This window comes from Monopterus albus, unplaced genomic scaffold, assembly GCF_001952655.1.
Source record: "Monopterus albus unplaced genomic scaffold, M_albus_1.0 scaffold140.1, whole genome shotgun sequence".
Classification (NCBI taxonomy): domain Eukaryota; kingdom Metazoa; phylum Chordata; class Actinopteri; order Synbranchiformes; family Synbranchidae; genus Monopterus; species Monopterus albus.
Genome location: NW_018128020.1, coordinates 274,929 through 295,445, shown reverse-complemented (window position 1 = coordinate 295,445; position 20,517 = coordinate 274,929). Strand labels below are relative to the sequence as shown.

General features: G+C 41.9%; 1 protein-coding gene across 3 annotated transcripts in view; it reads right to left on the bottom strand.

The window, feature by feature from the left end:
* LOC109967967 (latent-transforming growth factor beta-binding protein 2) overlaps positions 1–20,517 on the bottom strand; it is an 84,018-nt gene that overhangs the window by 33,922 nt on the left and 29,579 nt on the right. For all 3 annotated transcript variants that reach the window (XM_020613910.1, XM_020613911.1, XM_020613912.1), the window contains exons 5-10: positions 18,397–18,650; positions 17,268–17,441; positions 14,291–14,476; positions 11,201–11,490; positions 9,709–9,811; positions 1,770–1,844 (exon numbers count right to left, since the gene is read on the bottom strand). In XM_020613910.1, the coding sequence (XP_020469566.1) occupies positions 1,770–1,844; positions 9,709–9,811; positions 11,201–11,490; positions 14,291–14,476; positions 17,268–17,441; positions 18,397–18,650 (1,082 nt within the window). The remainder of the gene's footprint in view (positions 1–1,769; positions 1,845–9,708; positions 9,812–11,200; positions 11,491–14,290; positions 14,477–17,267; positions 17,442–18,396; positions 18,651–20,517) is intronic.

Here is a 20,517-nt window from a genome sequence, read left to right as displayed (position 1 = left end):
CTCATTCACATTCAAGAACATAGATGTTAAATGTCAGCATTTTAAAATTTCTTGTAGTCTTTAATAATAAGTTGGTCCAAAATGTCAAAAGCATTAGGTAAGACTTCCATAATTTCTCCTTTGAAGTGCGGTATGAGTAATATGACCTGCTCCCTCCCGCGCACCAGTTTACCACCCACAACAAAGTCTGCACATGCATCTGTGTGGGTCATTCATCTAACATGCAGAGTAACAAATGACCAATTCCACTGAGCTAGTTTCTAAGGATCAGCTCCTAAAGATAAAGAATTATCTGTGAAGTCAGTGAGCTGCAGCTGGCTCTGATGGGATATCTGATCTTAATGTAATGAGGATGTCAATGATCACAAAAGCCAGCTCAGTAAACCATTCCTCTTACAGAATAGGGGAAAAGCTCTGATCTGTTTCATTTAAATACAAAATGCATGCAGTGTAGAAAAGGAACTCCAGTTTGGCAAGCTGAACAGCAACATGATAATCATGACAAAGCTCCAGAAAAAAAATGTTTTTGCTTCTTGTTGCTGCAAGAAATAGAAAATAATAATAATAATTTTTGGAAATGATGCAGTGACTGAATGGGACAGAGACGTTAAAGTGCCATAGTAAATATTGTAGATAGCTGTCAGCTATGTTGTATTGGAAATCAAGAAACAAGCAATTGAAAGGGAGCAACATGTTGAAACAATCATACAAGAAAAAGATTAATAACAGAAAGATACATTCCCACATGTGCTGGCTAGTTGAAACATTGTTAAAAACAAGGCTATCCTTGTCCACAGGTCTTCGTTTTATTAAAATATGTTTTCCAGAACAGTCACTACCTGAAAACATCAACTGGCTATTAGTCATGAGAGAAGAAAGCACGTTGAACCTGCTGGGATGAAGCCGACATAGTCAAATCTGTCTATTGGACCATTATATTGTTAAACTGCACATGCTTCAGGAAGCATTGCCCTTTGAATTAGGACACTGTTAACCAAGTGATTGACAGAGCTCAGTTAGACTCTTAGAAAAGCTACAATTTGTTTTTCGAAGTGTCAGCATCAGTTTCACCAAGCAGTGCATTTCTCCTGTGTCTCTGGGCCAACGTTGATAGGTTCCTGTTGTTTTTATAGAAACACCTCCAACAAATATAAATGGTTGTAATTTTCAAGAGGAATATTTATTCACAGAGTTCACACAGTGGGTGGTTATTGCTTCTTGAACCGCCAGCCAGTTGACAAATAACCACAGCTGAGATGCTGTGGTGGAAGAAAATGTTACAGTATGTTCAGGAACTACCTGTGTGGATGAGTAAGCTTGGACTCATGTAGCTTTGTTCTGCTTGTGCATGTGTGGCGGCTGAGTAAAACAGGTCTGAAACTAAAGCTTCCAAAAACACCCAGAGAGACATTTTTACTGTAATCACAGCCTTATATGCCATTCTTCACTCACAACCCCAAAAGTCTATTAAAACAGCAGTACTAGGTGCTTACTGACTGCTGAACTCTGGAGTGGCTAATTGTAGTCTTGACCTGTTTCCCATAGAGGCCAGACATACAGCAAGGAATACTTTTACAGAAGCCCTCACAGGTCCATGTATGCATGGACACATATGGAGAGTATGTTTTTATATATTCATGCCATATTATTTAACATACAGTAAATTATGTTTTTGTTATGGGTAAACTACCTATCAAAATATGCTGAGGGATAAGTCATATAATATAATTGAAATAAATAGAAATTCTTCAACATATTTCATAGCTTACCTTGACAGTGTGTGAAATTTGTCTTTTTAAACCCTTTGGAACATTCCACCTGTCCATTCGCAATCACTGTATAAGCTGCAAAGAGAAAGAGAGAGAGTACATGAAAATGATCTTACAGTGCTCTGCCTCTGTGTAACAAAGCACTGCCTTTGTTGCAGAGGGAAAAGAGGAGTTCGGCTTTAGGAGGGGACCATATAACTTACAGATGTGAGCATCTTGGCAAGGGAAAAAAATGAGGAGACCCACAGCTGGGCCTCATGGGACTTCTGAGTGAGTGTATGGGAAAGAACCTCCACCAACAGGGCTTATAAGACAGCACTACCATCCAGCAGAATTTAATAATAACACTCGATGTCAGTTGTAATCATATTAATTACAGCATAATTCTCATCAGCCTCCAGGGACAGATGAAGGAAGTGCTTACATCATAAATATATTGAGGAAGCCTATGGTACAGCCATGAACCTTCTTATCAACAACAGTGCAAATTCTCTTAAACAAGAGGCTAATGCTTTAACTATGCACTAGGAATGATATACAGATGTCAAGAAAGTGACTGGCCCAAAACTGGTTTTTGCTTGTGTCGCCAGGGCAGTAAAAATACTGCTGCATGTGCCTCAGGTGTGTACATTAGAGGTTCACAGAAATGCTGCAGTATACAACTGTGTGACTGTTAAAGCCTCGGTGCAGCCATATGATCAGCGAAGCGACACAGGCCTGAAAACATCATGTCATTACTCATTCTGCACCCAGTTAAGTCCCAGCATGCATCATCAAATATGCAGAAAACTCAATGTGATGATGATATGGCAAAGAGAAAGTCTCTGTCTGTGCTAGAGAAAAAGAGCTAGGCTCTACAGGTTAGTTCACAGACACAGCATGATAAGTAGTAGTAGGTCTTGCCGTGACTTAAACAAAAATAAAGAGGTTCACTTCATATAATGATGAAAGGAGAAGATCCACCTTCTGCTTTTGAAGGGAAAATGTGTGTTTGGGTGATCAAGAATAACGACATCATTTTTTTTGCATGACTGTTATGGTCAAATCACATTACCGTTAGACAGCTTATAGTATTAACTTTTCAGGAGACTGATTCTTTTTGTACTTAGCATAAAACCACAGTAAACATGTTGTTTCTCCAAAGATTTTAAAACATTTTTCAATAACATACAACATGTGCACAACAAATATTATTCAGATGCATAACCATGAATGGGCACCTTAAATTTTGAATCTATGAAACAGAATCTGATATTTAAAAAACAAAATACAACGATGAACTATTCACATCATTGTGTCTTTTCATTCCCCACTCACAAAAAATAAGAACAAATGACAGTGATGACAATCTTTGGATTTCTACCATAGCCAGAAAAAATAAGATTTCACCAAAGCACACCCTTTCTTTGAACTGCTGCCATGGCAATGAAGGGTAAAAGACGCATGCAAAAAACGATGGTCACAGCTTTGCCAATGGAGAAAATATCTCCTTCCCTGCTAGAATGCTCTAAAAGGGAGAAACGTCACACTCTGTTTGTGACTGAAGCCCAAGTAAATCAGAGTGTTGACTGAAAGGGAACTCTGGTCTGATGTAAATGGTTAATGTGGGCAAGCAGCACCACCAGAATCACATCTCTATGTAATCCATCTGTCATCTTCACTCACCTAACCACCAGACAAAAAGCAATAGCAAACAGAAATTTTCCAAATTGGTAACTGGAAAGAATTTGGTACTATAAGGTTTGATGTTCCACACCCAGTAGGCAAAAAAAAGAAGACATCAATTTTCAATATTTGCCAGATACACACACCAACCCTTTAAATTAATAAAAACGCAACCGTCAGTCATGAGTTTGTGTCATTTTCCCAGGAGAGACTGGAATGTGTGTTACATGGAGACTTTCTGGGAGTGAGGTCCTGGAAGCAGAGTTATGTTTTGGTCCTGCAGTGACCCAGTGGACCAGGCAGGGTCAGGGTTTTACTGCCCTCCAAAGGTTCTGAGTAATGAGCTGTTGTGGTACAGTGGTGGGCATGCCCTCCTACAGTGACAGGATCAGGGAAAGTCTGGTTTGAATGACAGCAGGGTGCGCATGCCAAGGAAAGCCCAGTGGAGTCTCAATGAAGCTTATTAACAGGGAGGACAGGACCTCTGCAGTTGGTAGCAGCAGTTTCAACATGAATCTGAGCAAATGATTCTTTGAAAAAAAGATAAAGTACATTTGGTAACATTTGCATACTTCTATATATACCAGACTCAGTATTTAAAATGTGATTTTTACATTGAGTCTAAGTAAGGCTTAAAAACCAGCCACACTATACAGAGTTTGGCAATTGCACTCCTAACTACTGTTTGCCTTCTCTAGGATTGTCATAACATACAGAGAGTCTTGAATGATTAATTAATTAATGTTGTAAATCTGGAGCAAGCTTCGATGGATCACTGTAGTTGGGTCTTGTATCTGAATCCTAGGCTGCTGTATCTCCAAGTCAGAAACATGTCTTCTGAACATTCATCTCAGGGAGAGATGACAAGTGCCTGGACAAAAAATCCGAGACAACTCAATTCCCACTGTTATGCAAATAGCTAAGAATTATGGTATCCTCAGAGGATTTACTGTAATGGTGTGTCCATTTTCATGCTTGTTTCTACAGCCATTTGTGTAGAAAACCTAGAGTTGCACAGGCAGTGGCTTGCAAGAGTGAGCTCCAGCTCCACATCATTAGTGTCACCCCTGGTTACAAAGACTGTAGACCCAGACTGGTCTGTATCCACTGAGGGTACACAGAGAAACTTCCACTTTTGTCTATTCATTTTGCCCTGTTCAACAAAAGACTTCGTCACCCCTCACTAATTTATTGTCTGTCTCCATTCAGTTGTATTGGGCATCCCTCTGGGAACTATTCAGTAATATTTGCTTGAACTCCCTAGCCTGAAATTGTAATTCAGATCGCTTTGTGTTTCTTGATTAGTGGTGCTGCCCTAAATCAAAACTCGTCTCTTTTGAATATGAAAGTAAAATTTGCTCCATAAAGGGGACTGCTGATGGTATTCAAATGAAAAGACAGCTTATGCAGAATGAGAGAGAAACTAAAGCCTGAGGGAGGCAGGAGGCTGAGAATAGAGAGAGAGTTTAGAGTCAAATGGTTCCTTGGCTGTACAGAAATCTTTAATTGCTAATTTGGTACAATCCCTCTGTGGACCCTCCTGCCTGGTGGCTGCTCTTCTCAAGCTGAGAGGTCTGCTCCATCAATCACAAGGCTCAGAGCCTTTCACCAGCATCTCCAGGGACCTGCTTGGGAGGCAGTCTGTGTTGGGCTTCTCCCCTTAACTGGCTGGAAAACTTGAGAACGCGTGGGAGAGAGAACGGAGGAGGGATGTAGTATGCCATCCACAGGGTGGGAACAGAAGACAGTCTTTTTTTCCATTCCATTGGGGGCCACACTATAGTAGAACAACCAACACCAAAGCCAAGACATCCTCAGGACCCTTTCCAGCAATTTACTTTCTGACATGTCGCCACGGGACAAGTTGGTGCCGCTGAGAGAAAACCAACAGCAACCAGAGCTCTTTAATCACCAGGGAGGGTTTCATGTCTTTGGAGTCTCTATAAGATGGCAAAGCCATCTCTTCTTAGCCTTTAAGCCAAAGCTTGATTGCAGCAAAAAGTTTAGAAGAAAGTCATTTACTGAATGTTTCCTTGGCATGTGCCACATTTGCCATTCTGGCAAATAATGTGTCCCTGCTAGTGAAGCATAGGCTAATCAGTTAGACCACATGGCAGTAAAATCAACATCATCCTGCTGATATAGAGGCACTTTTACATAAAACCAATCTACAAACAACAAGATACTCGTTCAATCAATAACAGCCTCAGCTGTGTACCTGTATCATATTGCAGTACATGTGAACCAACAGCAAAGGCTTTCATGAAGACGTTATTTAATTCTTCTGCAATGGTAAATTTTTACTCAGAACATACTCTTCAGTGTTTTTATTCATTAAAGTATGCATTTTACATCTCTGTTTGTAGTTTGACTAGTTTGCTTAATGCTCTTCTCCAAGATACTGATGGCAGAGAAACCCGCATCAAACACACATTTAAAACAGTCCCACATTCCTCTATAATCTGCAATTCATTGTGGAACATTAACCACCTGGACTGGTTCCAAAAGAAGGCATCCCCAGTAATAATTTGCTTAACTTAGCTTGTATCCAATTCAGAAATGCAACACAAATTTCATAGCCATCTACCTTCAACTGGGGTTTATTTATCATAGTGGATAGGCCTGCTTAGCCCTGATGAGCTACACTGCTGCCCAGCTAATAGATTCCATCCTTCTAGTTGTGAAGGGATAAAACTAAGTCAACATCAGTGAATCAAATACTGTCAAAGAAATGTGACATGTCTATCTAATCACCTCAGGAAGCTGCTGTGGACCTGCTCCAATGCATGTGTTCTCTTGCAGCCTATTTCTAAAGCAAAGTCACTGCTCTGCATCTCTGGTTTTTATTGGTCATTAACAAATGTTCATGTTTGATCAATCAGTGCTAATATAAAGCAATAGGTGCAAGCTTTGGCCCCTTGATGGATATCAAATTAAATGTCTGGGGAATAAATGGGAGATTTGGAAGGGATGAGTTCATGTGAGCCCTATTCTACTTTGCCTCATCTGACTTTATTGATCTAAACCTTATGAAGAACAGTGCCATCATTGCAGAAAAACACAGAGGTGGGGGTGGACCAAACAGACAAACTCCCACAGGCATAGGTCGAACAGAGGGTGGAGCAAAGACAGTGCAAGAGCAGTGACATCATGATGATCTTGATGACCCAAGGAGGTAGAGTTGCCAAGGCTCCTGCGGGTGTGGTGGTTACTTTAGGCCCCAGAGACCTCTGGTTTGGCTCCCTGGGAAGCCTCCCAGATTTGCAAACAGGGAGAGTCACAATAAAGGAAGCGTCCAGCAATGGCAGATGGGGAGACAAATGCTTGTGGAACTTCATTAGTTGTGGAACACACAGTGAGCAAGGGGCTGCTAGCACAATTATACAGAGTCATGCCAACATGGGTCAGACTTGGGCCACAGCAAATGGCCTTCAGTTGGCTTAATGAACCTCAGATTACTGATAGAAATCGATCCGTAAGTCACAAACTAAGAATCTATGGTGATTCTTAGTCATCCAAGTCATAGCATATACACAAGGATAAAATCAGCAACTGGACTGAGCTCTTTTGAATACATTTCACCTCTCAACTGTAAGGCTTTCTCATTTCTGACTGGATGGTTGGGGAGTCCCAGGTATTTGGCTTCTGTGGAGTCATTAACACCTTGAGGGGCTTGAAGTCACATTTGGGTCATTAGTGCACCTGGCCATCCTGTGGGTCATTAGGGTCACATGAATCATGGTGTAGATGGGTGTTACATTGCCTTGGCAGAGATAAAAGGACTGAATTGTAAGTACATTTCATCATAGACCAGCTCCTCTGTTTAGTGATGATCATTCTAGGTTTGACATAAATGGCCACTTTTACTACTCTTTCAAACTGTCTCCTCTCTGGCCTTGTCCTTCAGATGCAAATGGACAGCTGAGGAGTCAGCCCTCAGGAGTTAATGCTGCTGACAATGGGTCTGAGTGGGGCTCCTTCCTTGTGTATCTTGGTGCCTTCTCCATGGTGCAGGCAGTAGTATAGTGGTCAGTCAGTAGCTTTTTCCTTCTCCAGTTGTTGTAGGCTGTCTTTTATATTTTTTAATCAATTATTTTTTTCTATAAATGTTGATAGGGTTCACGTCTAAGTGCTTCAGTTGTGGCTGTGTCTTTAAGTGGACTGGTTATCTTGTCATGGTAGTCATCTGTATTCAGCAGAGTTACAGAAACAACACTGTCATAGTTCTTTGCTTTTTATTTATAAAATACCTCTTCGTAATGCAGTGGAGTCAGTTTCTGCTGTGTGCTTATGCAACCAAATTTCCTCCTGGTCCACTCATCTTTTCCCAATCTCTCTTGGCTCAAAGAGTCTCTGGTTGGCTCTCATACTTGAGGATGGTTTTGACCACCTCTACATCAGTCTCCATCAGAAATTACAATCCTACTTAGAACTAAGGCAGAGCTGTTTTTTTGACTTTACCTCATCATCAGAACCAGAAAGACGGGGCTGACTGCGGCTTGTTCTGGATATCATTACAGGCCAGGAATCCTCAGCAAAAGTTTCGGCTCCCACTAAGATGGGCCACACTGGCATTTATGCCTCCATAACGTCAGCTCTCTTTCACATACACACAAAAATCAGAAGTTACTTTTGACAGGGAGCACTAAGTGAAGTAATTTTAAGTAATTAAAGTAATTTTTGAAAAGAGTAACAAGTAACGTATTACATTTTTTGAGTAATAAGCCCAACACTGTTCCTCTCAGTGCATTTTTATAGCTAACTATAAACGGATCAATGGTGGTATTACACCTCTAAATAAAACCCTAAAACTAGGTTTTCATGACCACTATCATATGCTCAACAGAAGACACAGGAGACTCCAATAAATCTATGATTTTTCCCCACAATGCAAGTCATCAACTGACCTTTCATTATGAAATGAATAGAACAGCATCATTTTTAGGGGCTGTCGCCTCTGGGTTGCATATCATTTCTGTCAAATACATAAGAAAGCATCCTTCTAGGAATGCAAGTGAAAGATGGGGCCAAGTGTCTAAACTGAGAACAATAACACTCTGGAGGAATTCAAAGTATTGCTCTTATAAAAGCTCACTCCAAGACTACTGGGACATAGTACATGACTTCATTTTTTCCTCTCTTTCATTCTCTGTATCCCTTCTTCCCTGGCTGCATATGACCCGAGACCCAAACCTACAGTATGTTACCCCGCAAAACATTCACAAAAATGAGCAAACTGGGAATTCACTCTGTTTCCCCTCAAAACTTCAAAGGAGGGCTCAGAGGACAACATCTAGGAGCCAAAAGAGATTGGACCGGGCCTTTGGAAGAGCAGGAATCCGGTATGCCGAGAGAGATAGAGAGCAGCAGAGAAAACAATACTGTAGTTCAGCATCCATGATGGATGGAGGAGACAGAGAAGGATGATGTCTGCTTCTGATTAAGGTCCAGTCAGACATTAAACAATCCATGTGGACTTCAACAACAAGTTGACATCTGTGGGCATGACTGCAATATGATTAACAGTGTCGGGAAATAAGTGTTCCCATGTGCCACCATACTGTCGCTGCTTCCCATGAGACCTTAATGACAAGTCATGGACCAAAGGAGGGATGTAACCAAAGCCTCTGAATAATATACAGAGCTGTCAGGCTGAGTGAGAGTCTCCATAGAGTGAAGTGTCATCGCCCACACTGCCTGCCGTCACCCAACCACCCTCCTGCTGTTTCTCAGACATACTGCAGATCTGGTCAGGCTGTTCACTTTCTCACTCAAGGCTGCGCTGGCTTTTTCCTGCCATGGGGTGGGTGGCACTCCTGTCAGGCTCTCATTTTCATGCAAAATGTGTTTTCATTTGCTTTCCTGGTTTGGTTTTACACAAGGGAAAACATCTTAATTTTTTGAACTGGGTGCATTTCAAAAGAATTTAGGAATCGAATGAAGACTGCTATGTGCTAATCATCAGTCATCAGTATTGTTTAGGTCTGTGATGAATGCTGGAAAGATCCACCAAGAACAAATCACTGCTGCTAAGGAATATAACAACATCTCTGACTAAACATCTTACTATGCAGCACTATGAAAGCAGAGGCCAGTTGTGTCTTTCTAATTTGATCCAATGTATGTAAAAGAGCAAAAATAAAAACAGATCAACATACCAATAACATATCAGAAAATAATACCATAATAATTAGACCAGATGAGAAATTGAAATATGTAATGAACAGACCAAAAAAACATATGTTCAGATCTGGCTTTAGTCAGGAGGACTTACCTGGTTTGGCTGGACACTTCTGGCACTTGTTTAGCCCCCAGGAGGCGCCCACACTTCCACAGCAATCATCCTGTTTGGTTAGTCCTGGCAGAGGCTTGCCACACTGGGAAAACACACATCTGTGTTAAATCTAAGAAACAAGTTTTGAAAATGAGTCTTGCATGTTTATGCATACATGCTAGTTTGTATCTAAATGCGAGTGTGCAGAATTCCTAAGTGTGTTTGTATCAGAGTGTGCGTGTATACCTATCTGTGAGGAATGGAATGAAGACTAGTTAGCTGCAAAAGGACATAAACAGTTGTTCAAGAACAACTAATAACCCCTTGGCATGCCTCATTAAGGCATTTGGCTAATTGTGAAGAGACATCCTGTCAGACCTTACTTATTTGACTTGTGGCCAATAGAAAGTTATGAAAATAAAGGGACATTCTTCTGGAGAACTCCAAACTGGCATATTGGCAGGAAAAGAAGGAAAACAGCAAACTAAAGCTCTTGTGTCCCCCTTTTCTGGAGCAGTTCTACCAATGTTCTGAAAAATCACTAAAACTGAATGATTTAACTTCAAGCTCTCTCTGTGAAACCAGAGAGAATAGAGGCTGCAGTTCAGTGCAAACAAACTTGTTGAAAGAATAATGCTGGCAAAAACTGCAAACCTAAAGGCTTAAAGGCTAAGAGTTAAACATAATGGCTTTTCACAGCCTAGCAAACAGATGTTGCATTAAGCCTTAAATTAACCAAGCACTGCCACTTAAGTCCTTTATGTTCCTAAATCATTTTTCCCTCTAGTTCTCCCTATGCCTGTGTGGGTTCTCTCCATGTGCTCTAGGTTCCTCCCACAGTCCAAAGACATGCAGCTCAGGTTGATTGGCGACTCTAAATTCCTTGTAGGAGTGAGTGTGGGTGTGTCAGCCTTGTGCTAGGCCGGTGACCTGTCCAGGGTGCACCCCGCCTCTCGCCCAATGTCAGCTGAGATTGGCTCCAGTCCCCCTGTGACTCTCTTCAGGATAAGCGGTATAGATAATGGATGGATTTTTCCCTCTAAATACACATCTGTTGTGACAGTAACCTGACAGTGATATGTACAGTCAGTCTGCAGTACATGCAATACAATATGCATTGTACCATACATACCATGAAGAATCTCCATACTTGAATCACAAAGATGACCACATGTGCTGGAACTTAACCTTTGTCCTCTGAATACATCCTAATTCATTACATGTCTTTGTTTGGAAATTGGTGGAACATGACATAACCAGTGTGATCAGGGCTCATAAATCCTTGCCTTAACATAAATTACAGCCACAGGCCCACTTCCTGTTTGAGACACAGGAGTTGAGAGAATGAGAACAGACTATAATGGTACCTGTGGCAGAACCACACTTTCTCCCGCTGGTTTCAATGCCAGTGATGGATCAGAACACACCAGGTGGCTTCGATTAACTACTGATGACAGTTTACATAATGTGTTCTAATGACTTAACATAATACCTGTCCATCAACTGTTTCCTGAAAGCATCTTCCCACATGTCCATTCTGACGGTTCTGCGGTCTGGCATGGTCATGACCATTTCCATTCTCATTGGTGTGTGGGTGCCTGGTGCTCTGCTCATCAGTGTGTTCGTGTCCATTCCCTGGTTGGGAGCGCTGTTGGACAGAGTGAGTCCCCTCTGTGGTAGTTGGTCTCTGTTCAGTCTGGACCCGAGCTACTTGGTGGATCTGGATCTCTGCCTCTGGAGGGTGCTGAACATATACATTCACCAAGGATGGGTGGAGAGACACTGGAGAAGAGAAGTTGCACAGTTTACACACTGCAATATGGCAAATAGTTAAGCTAACATGCTGCACATACTTGTTCAACACACACGGTTTGCTTTAACACAAAGTTATGAGATCTACATGGGGAATTTCCAGCAATGAAGATACAATATTACAAACTGACAACAACACATGGAGTTTTGGGTTGTCTGGTTTAAATCAAATCATCTTAAAGACCAGAAACAGAGATGTTGAGAAGCCGAGAAGATGTTGCAATGTGGAGAATGAGCTCTTTTGTCCTTTTGACAAAGGGGAAGAATCTATCTTCAGAGAGTGCCAGGGTTTTTTCCCAGAATTCTGAGTGACTTTCATGAATCATAGGCTTGCAGACAGATGTCAGGGAGAGTCCAGGGAGAAGAAGTAGACCTTATCAAGAATCCTGGACACGAAACTGCCGCCGTACATTTTGAAAGCAAGCAGAAAAGAAGGATAATTTCTTTGTTGTGACATAACAATACAGATGCTGGATTTATGTCATTTAATTGTGATGTTGTGATTTAATTCAAAAAGCAGGATGAAAAATTTCTGAGTGGAATTTAAATTACCTAAAATTGAGCTTCTGCTTCTACTTTCTGTTAGAAAGGATGAAACACTGAGCAAGACACAAGGAGGAAATCAAAAAAGTGATACCAGAAGAGATGGAAGGTAAACAAATTGTTCTCTTTTTATTGTTTCTTTTAGCTTCATGATGCTGCCTTGCACTGTTTCTAGATCCCCAACAATGTAGCATTGTATAAACAATATGAGGGCTTCCACTGAGTCATTACTTACTTATTCTGTCCTTAGCTGCACTCTTGGCCGGAACATGCAGAGCACTACACAGTAAACAGTGCTAAAAATCAAGGAGGCGACTTGTGTGCATTTACAGTTTCAAAATTTGCATTTTCAATTTTACAGTGTCAGTTCAACTGACCAATTGCAAGCCAGCTTGATGGTTCTGACAGTGCTGCTCCATTGGCTTTTTACCCATCCACTGATGGAGTACAAACTACTCCGCAAGAGGAATGGTTTTGAGATAGTTATGAGACAGATCAACCTGGAGTCTACATCAGATAAGTTTAAAGGATAAGGCTGGTAACTTTCTATATTAATAGCATTTTCAGCAATGTACATACAGAGACTAAAGCCAACAATGAATTACCTCTACTAATGGTTAATGTCTGTCACCTGTCAGTCCTGGATTAGTTTGATCATTTCTGTGATAGATTTCCATTGTTGTTGTTCAAAAATGGTTAAAAACTCATCAGGGCAACACACCACTGCACTGGGTGGCATGTTTTTCATTACAAAACCCCTGACTATGTTGCCTCAATAGCTCTGAGCGTTCATAGTTTCCTGAAGTATGAGTCAGAGTCAACTGCACATGCGCAAGATATTGTGTGCGCTCTCAGCTTTGTTTACATTCAGCTAGCTCCTCACACTCAGGCCTGGGGTTTGCTAATGAAGAAACATGTCACCCAGTGCAGTGGTGTGCTTCACTGATGTGTTTTTAAATGTTTCTGAAACAACCACCGAGATCTATGACACAGATGAATAAGCTGATCCAGGACTGACAGGTTGATGGAGATTAACTGTGAGTAGATGGAACTCATGGTCGGCTTTAGCGTCTGTATGGCGAGTGTACTCTTAATATAGAAAATGATCAGCCTTATCCTTTAATAAATGGCAGTTGGAAAGGCTGTTAGATGATTGCCACGCTAAAATGTTTATAGATAAATGTCCCTGATCCACTTTCTGGGATGACCTAGGAGGTATTATTCATAGCCTGATTATTTTGTTTACTGTGCAAACTCAAACCTACTCGGAAGCAGGTTTTTTCTCAGGTTTATTCAATGTAAACAAGATGACCGCTCACACTTACTGAAAAATAGGTTAATTGCTCCATTAACATAATGTTCATTTGGAGTGATTATAAAAAGACATGAGTTTAAAGAAAACATATAGTACTGAAACATCGACATGACCCTCTTCTTAATCAAATGGCACTGTTTCAGTCAGAAGGGAATCATTTACTTAAGTTAAAGTTAGCACCTTATGTTAGAGGCCAGACAAAGAGGAACCACAGGACCACACAGTCAGTGTGCATTGCACTGAGATTTCTCACTGGATGGAAATGTGGAAGTTTTAGGAAAGAGTGCCATTTGTCGAGCTATTCTACCTAAAAGTGTACCTGGATCTAAACAGTTCCTTTGAGTTTTTATAGTCTTCATCCTATGTGCTTTAAAAACAAAGGGAATTTATTGATCTGAAGTCTGTTATTACAACATCACTGTCATTCTCAAAGCATAATACGCATTTGACACAGCAGCTTATGCTACATACAGCACAAGCTTTATCAGCAAAAGCATAAACCTCACCCAAAACCGTTAGCTTATATTTCAAAAGTGAATCTTTAAGGCAATGAATGAGTTACCCCTGTCAAAATGAAATGTTCCATTAGCACTGTGTAAGTCAAGGTTCCCAAAATGTTGCAAGTGGAATTCATAACAGTTGAGGGTTTGAGATGTTTTGACAACTGCATGAACTAATGTCCATGTGATGATGTGAACAGTAAAATAATTCTTAAATGTTCTGGATTAAGACTATGTTTAACAGAAAAGAACCAAAATATCTGGATAACCTCAGCCAGCATTACATAACCCAGCATTACTCATTTAGTCTTGGATCTGTTTAGCAACGTATGAAGATTTCCCCCAAGGTCTGAACAGAAGTCAACGGGAGGATAAGGCTGCCCTCCCAGTGTTCACGATGCCAAATGATTACCTAGTTGATTGGACAGTGGCAGCGTGTACATAGAGTGGTGGCTGGTATCCTTGCGTCTGTGAGGGGTGGGTCTGACAGGATGCGGGGCTGGCAGGTGACAAAACTTTCCTGTTGAGTTTGATGGACACCAGCACAGGTTCCTGCCAATGCATCGGCCTCCGTTTAAGCAGGGGATCTGACAGAAGACTGCAGGGAACAAGAAGCAGAAACAGAACTGGGTGCGTGTCATAGTCAAGTAGAAGAAGAGATGATTACAAATGAGAGATTTGTTAGCAAACACAATGAGCCACCTTTAGTTGCACAGCTTTATGGATCATCATACACAAGGATCCAGTAATAAGAAGCAGAAGGAGTAGTAATAGCAAGGGCATGTGCTGAGTCTCCAGTGGACAAGGTTTGTTTGCAAACGGGTAGCAATGGTTATGCTGTTTTGGCACTACCAGACACCTCATTCCACATGTTATTTATAAAGTTTCAATTTTGTCATGAAGGCAGAGCCATGGCACTGCCACTCAAGCTGCATCTCCTTTATTAGCATGTTTTGCTTCACACCAGTAATTATACTGTATATTCCTGTGCAGGGTGATGAGTACAGGGATATCTGCACAGAGCGCTGCTTGACTGGCAGTAGGAAAAGAAATGAGAAATTACCAAACAATCAAATCTCGTACAAAATTTCAAAGGAGGGCAAACTGCCTCTGACCGTGTAAGGTAACTGAATCTCAAAGTGTGTACTGTCTATGCTTTTATTTATAGTTTGCAATTCACTGCAGGGAGAAAAGGAGGAAAGGTTGGCACTGTCCAGATGGTGTTTGACATTGCTGCTTTCACAGCCCTTTCACTGGCCTTATTACCTTGGCATATGGGATGGGTGCCATCCCAGCAACCTATATACCTGGATACCTGGGCCTGCTCGTATTCACTCTGACCCAACCTCTCCTAACTCAAAACATCAAAGACAATTAACTGAAAAAAAAAATCTATCGAAACCGTGACAAAGAAAAAAAGAAGCATTCTGAGGCACAAAGGGTGAAAAAGTGAAGCACTTCTCCTGCTCAGCAGCATCACACACACTACAAACATGAGGACCATTTTACAAGACAGTTGAAGCTATAAATAGCCCACATATTATGAGATGAAAGAAGATGCCAGTGATAGAAACATGCTGTGAGCTGCATCCTCTCAGTCTCACTGAGACAGACAGTAACACACTAAAGGGTGCAAACATAGAACATAAAGATGCTGGCCAGTCTCGATGGAATGCAGGGAATGAGATCCCTGTCACATAGCATTAACAACAGTGAGGCTGGAGGAGGAAGAGAGGGAGGGAAGGAAAAGAATAGAAAAGTTTTGCATAGATTGGGAATGAAAGGGATTAGGACATTACAATGTTCAAAGAATAGATTGAAAACAGAAGAGAAACAGGGGGAAATGATATGGAAAGATAGAGAGAGACCGTGAGGGTTCCAGTGTGCAGAAACACAGGATGACCTCTCATGATTAGACAGTTTGCCTAAGTAATCAGCTCAATGAGGCTATTAAATCCTCTCAGGTGAGATGCTGGTCTGCACTTGTCTGTGTCAGGACAGTTCCACCCCAGCATGAAGCAGGAACTATTCTTAGACAAGAACCAACTGGTGACTCTGTACACCACGCTCCCAGTCTGCCTATCTGTCTGTCCATTGAACAATGTCTAAACAACCAAACAGACACACAGACACACTTCCCACTCAATACACAGACTTGTATCCAATCTAATCCCAGGATGCATATCAAGGGAGCCTATTATAAGTATCTAACCAGATTTTACTGCTCCATGTAGGGGACATAACAGCAGCATGAGCTAACTGTTTGCTGTCCACTTGACATTCCTCAACGAACACGCACATACAAGAAATAACAGGATGCAAGCCTAAATGGAAACTAATCTCTTTTTAACGCATGCTTTTATGCTTTTACATAATGAAGACAAAATAAAAATAGGGCATAAAAATAAACCACTGCTTGGGAAGAAGTGGAGGTGCCAGTAATCCTGTTGAAGGCCTCTGCCAGGATGCTGAAGTGTTTGGAATATCTGTGCCATGTTCCAAAACCCCATTAAAGGGCACATACATCTGCTAAATCAACCTGTTTATATATTCATAAATTAGCCAGGGTCTCCCCTAGAACGTAGTGGTGAATGTTGTTGAATGTGAAGGCTGGTTGCATGTTTGAGTTTGTATTTGTGTGAGCTGTGACTTGAAAGGACTTGAACGTGTGTGTGTGGTATGTGCAGCTTTCACCTCTACTCCACAAGCAGTAATTAGTCTGAGCATTAGCTGGACCTATATAACTGGTGAAAAAAACTAAGAACCATGCCGGGGTATGACCCTCCTCTTGGCACTGACTGCCCCCTCCCTTCCAATGCACCTCTGTGTGCATTTGGAGCAAAGCCCCTCCAGATAAATGGCAGGTTTAATGTAATCCCTATAAAATCCTGTTCATGCTGTTACTCTTTCTCTCTTTCTGCCTCTCCCTCTCCTCCTCCATTCACTCCTGTTCTCCCAGGGAGCATGTTAAATGGTTAACAGAGGGACCGACTGCAAGGTGTAAACTGCAAAGAGATGGGACTGAGTGCTGGGAGAGTGAGACCACCAAGCTCCACATGTGTGTGCAAGGCAGGATTAGTCCCCTGTTTGAATCTGCTCTACCTCTGTCTCTCCTGCTTTCCCCTGTCTCTCTTTCTCTTTGATTGCGAGAGTTTTAGCGTAGCTCTCAGCTTTAATCTCCACCACTGTCCCTCGTCCTTGAACCTTCAGAACAAACAACATGCGACTGGGGAACCCGTTTTTGTCAAGCTCACCCCATAAAAAAAGAATGATAAAATAGTCTAGAGACAAGAAAAGTGTGTGAGAATCAGAACATAAGTAAAAGAAACAGTAACAGGGAGGAAAAGAGAAATGTAGGGATAGCCAGAGGGCCTGGAGTCAACACTCACAGAGTCTGAAGCCCTGGTTCTTTGACGGCTGCTGCTGTGAGGTCTCACTGTAGACAGTGGTAACCTCTCCCTTCTCACAGCTGTTGTAGCAGTGGCCGTTGCTGCACACCCTACGGCACAGCATAGGCGTGAAAACGATCTTAATGCGGTCCAGGCTGGAAGTGAGGTTGGCCCCTGGAAAACACACACACACCTGGCTGAGTGGGAGCAGCAGCAGCAGAGAGAATCTGGAGAGGAGCTGCATCCTTCCTTCTTCAGCCTCACTGTGACACACTCCCTGTCTAGGCAGAGGGAGGCTTATAAGTGTGCAAGGGTGTGTGCTGACGGCCAGCCAGTGGCAAGCTGCCGCTGAACAAGCAATGAGCTATAAGCCAGCAAATGGGGGAGAGAATACTATTAGATATTGGGCTAGCTTCCAAGCCCTTTATCTTTGAGAGAAGGTGTTTTAGATGTGTGTATGTGTGAAGGAGACAAAGACAGCTTGAGTGCAAGTGAGCATTGTGTAATGTTGTTGAACAGCTGTTGCCTTGGTACAGGGCTAAATAATAAGAAACGTTTTAGCCGCCAGACAGCTGAGTGCGCTGGACAGTTTACCAGAGGAAGATGAAGTAGCAAAAGGAGAACATAAATGACGAAAGACAAGATTATATTTCATTGTGTTGTGGGTAGAGGCGCCAAGGTTCAGTGCCTCTCATGTTAGTAAGGTGAAAGAATTTACTGTACAAACAAAACAAGATCACACTCACTTAGACACTCAGAGTCCAGAGAATATGTGGACAAGCAGCACACAAACACACACTCATGCACTATAAGAACCTTTAATATCAAATGTCTGTCTGTTTGGCATGATGCAGACTACATAGTGTTTGTGGTGGTTGGACAATGGGAGAAGAGAAGTGCACTCTGGGATGCTGCCAGTTTTTTTTTCTCATTGACTAATGTTCCACTCAGCAGTGACACCACAGGATATGTGTGTATATATATCATATCCTGCATGAATGTCATCCAAATGGGTTGTGTTTGTTTTGATGTGGCTAGAGAGAGTGGAAATGTTAGGTATGCATGTAATGTGAGAAAAGATACACCTTTTTCCACTGTGCAATAGAAATGTATAGTTTTTTATTCTCACCTGCAGGTAAAATTGCATCGTGCAGCTGCTTGTCACTGTTCAGCCTGTGAGTGTTGGAGGGCTGCCCGCTGCTTTGCCCATTTCTGTGTCTGTGCCAGTTCCTGTGCTCACCACCGTGGCTGTTAGCGTAGCCATTGCCACCGGGTAAAGCATTGGAGGTGATAGGCCCGGAGGATGCCGGATAACGTTTCACAGTGCGGGAGGTCCCGCTCTGCTGACGGGAGGAGTCAGAGGGTCCCTGTCTCACTTGGGTCCTGTCAGTGATCATCACAAGACCATAAACACATGACCTCAGAGAAAAGCTCATGTTTAACACATATATACACTCACAAAGACACACCCATCAGAAATGTACTGTATGTGCATCACCATGAAATCCATTTAAGCATGGAAGCAACAGAAAATGTTCCTTAGAGATAAACATGCTGTCTTAGGTCATGGCTGTGCTTAATTGATTTTATAGATGAGACACTGATTTGGAAATAGCTTTAATGAGATTAATAATATCAGATATCATTGTTTAAGCTCGCAAGCCTTCTCAGCTAACATCTGCTGTCAGTGAGAGCCATGACCCTCACTAATAATGAAATTCTGTTTAAAGGTATTTCATAAGAGAAGATCTTTCACCACTAATTAATAAAGTATCAGGCAACCAGAATTAATAATAAGACTACCAAGTTTCAGTTCGTCTTCTTCTTCATTCCTCTTCTTTCTGACTATGGCCAACCAGGAAGCAACATCCTGAGTGTTGGAAGAAGTATTACAACTAGGGTTGAAGAACAAAGCTCGACCACAGCCTTGAGCATTTGATTTGAGTCAATTACTGTGCCTATGTTGTGGCACCTGGAAGCTGAGCTCGTATGAATGACCTAGGGGAGGCACATGCTCTCAGACAGGACGGCAGATGGGACTACCTTGGCTCTGAGGGCCTAGCAAAGCTCAGGAAGTGTTGGGATTCTGCCCTGCAAATAACATCTGGATCCCACTGATCTTCCTTGACAGACAGTCAGCACAGCAAGAAAAAGATAACCCACTGGTTAGATTAACTCCACAAGGCACACCTGTGGCCCTGTGAGATAATTGAGGCTGTAATCAATCCCCAAATGATGACACAAACCATGCATTGACATTTATTATGTGTGGTTTTTAGCCACACATCACATATTTACACAATGAATAAGCTCCGCCGACCCAGACACAGCAATAATCAAGTAAATAAATGTGTGTATACTACACAAAAATGCATACACATACACACACAAAGACACACATGCCATGTCCCAGCTGTGCTAGATGTGGCACAAGCCTCTGCATGTCTCCCCTGTCTGTTTCACAGAGTACAAACCACATTCTTCTGCCAAGGGGAACAGGACACTAAATGAGAAGGGAGATAAACATTAGATAATGGTTTCTTACATCATGTTTTTTAAAGACAAAAGGCAGCACACCTATGACAGACAGCTGCTGACCCAGATCCTGAACCTACAGGGTGTGTCCTGGGCATAGGATGTCACAAGGAAACAAGAGGTGCTGGTGTTAAGGTGGTAAGGACGAACAAGTGTTGGCTAACCCAGCTACACTGTCCACTCCAAATTATGATTGGGTTTTTCCATTGCTAACAGTGGCACCTGGCCTGCAAGCATCCTGTCTCGCTTCCTAGGCTCAGCCAGATGCCGCTCTTTATGTCTCTCACTTTCCATGGCAAAGTGATTTCCGCCCCAGCATGCATGAGCTCACTGTTGCCCTCTGTGTCTGCAGACCAGGGGGGCTGCGAGGGTAAGCACAACTCACTATGCACATTCAATGTCATCATTAGAAACTTCTATGCATTCCAAGGGGGAAATATTTCCCATCTTGTTTATGGTGACTTGAAAGCAGTTTTGAAGACTTATGCCAAGAATACATGGAGCATGGCTTGAACAGACAAATAGAAAAACTGTTCTGGGTATCAAATTAATGCCATGGATTTTTTATTAAATCACTGATGGGACTGATAAAAGAGCTGCTGAACGAGCATATGGTAAAAAGATAATAAAATAACACTTGTAAAAAGTACATTAATATAAAACTTGTTTATTAAGAGTTCCCATTCCTGATGTTGTTCACTGCTAACTGAAAGAG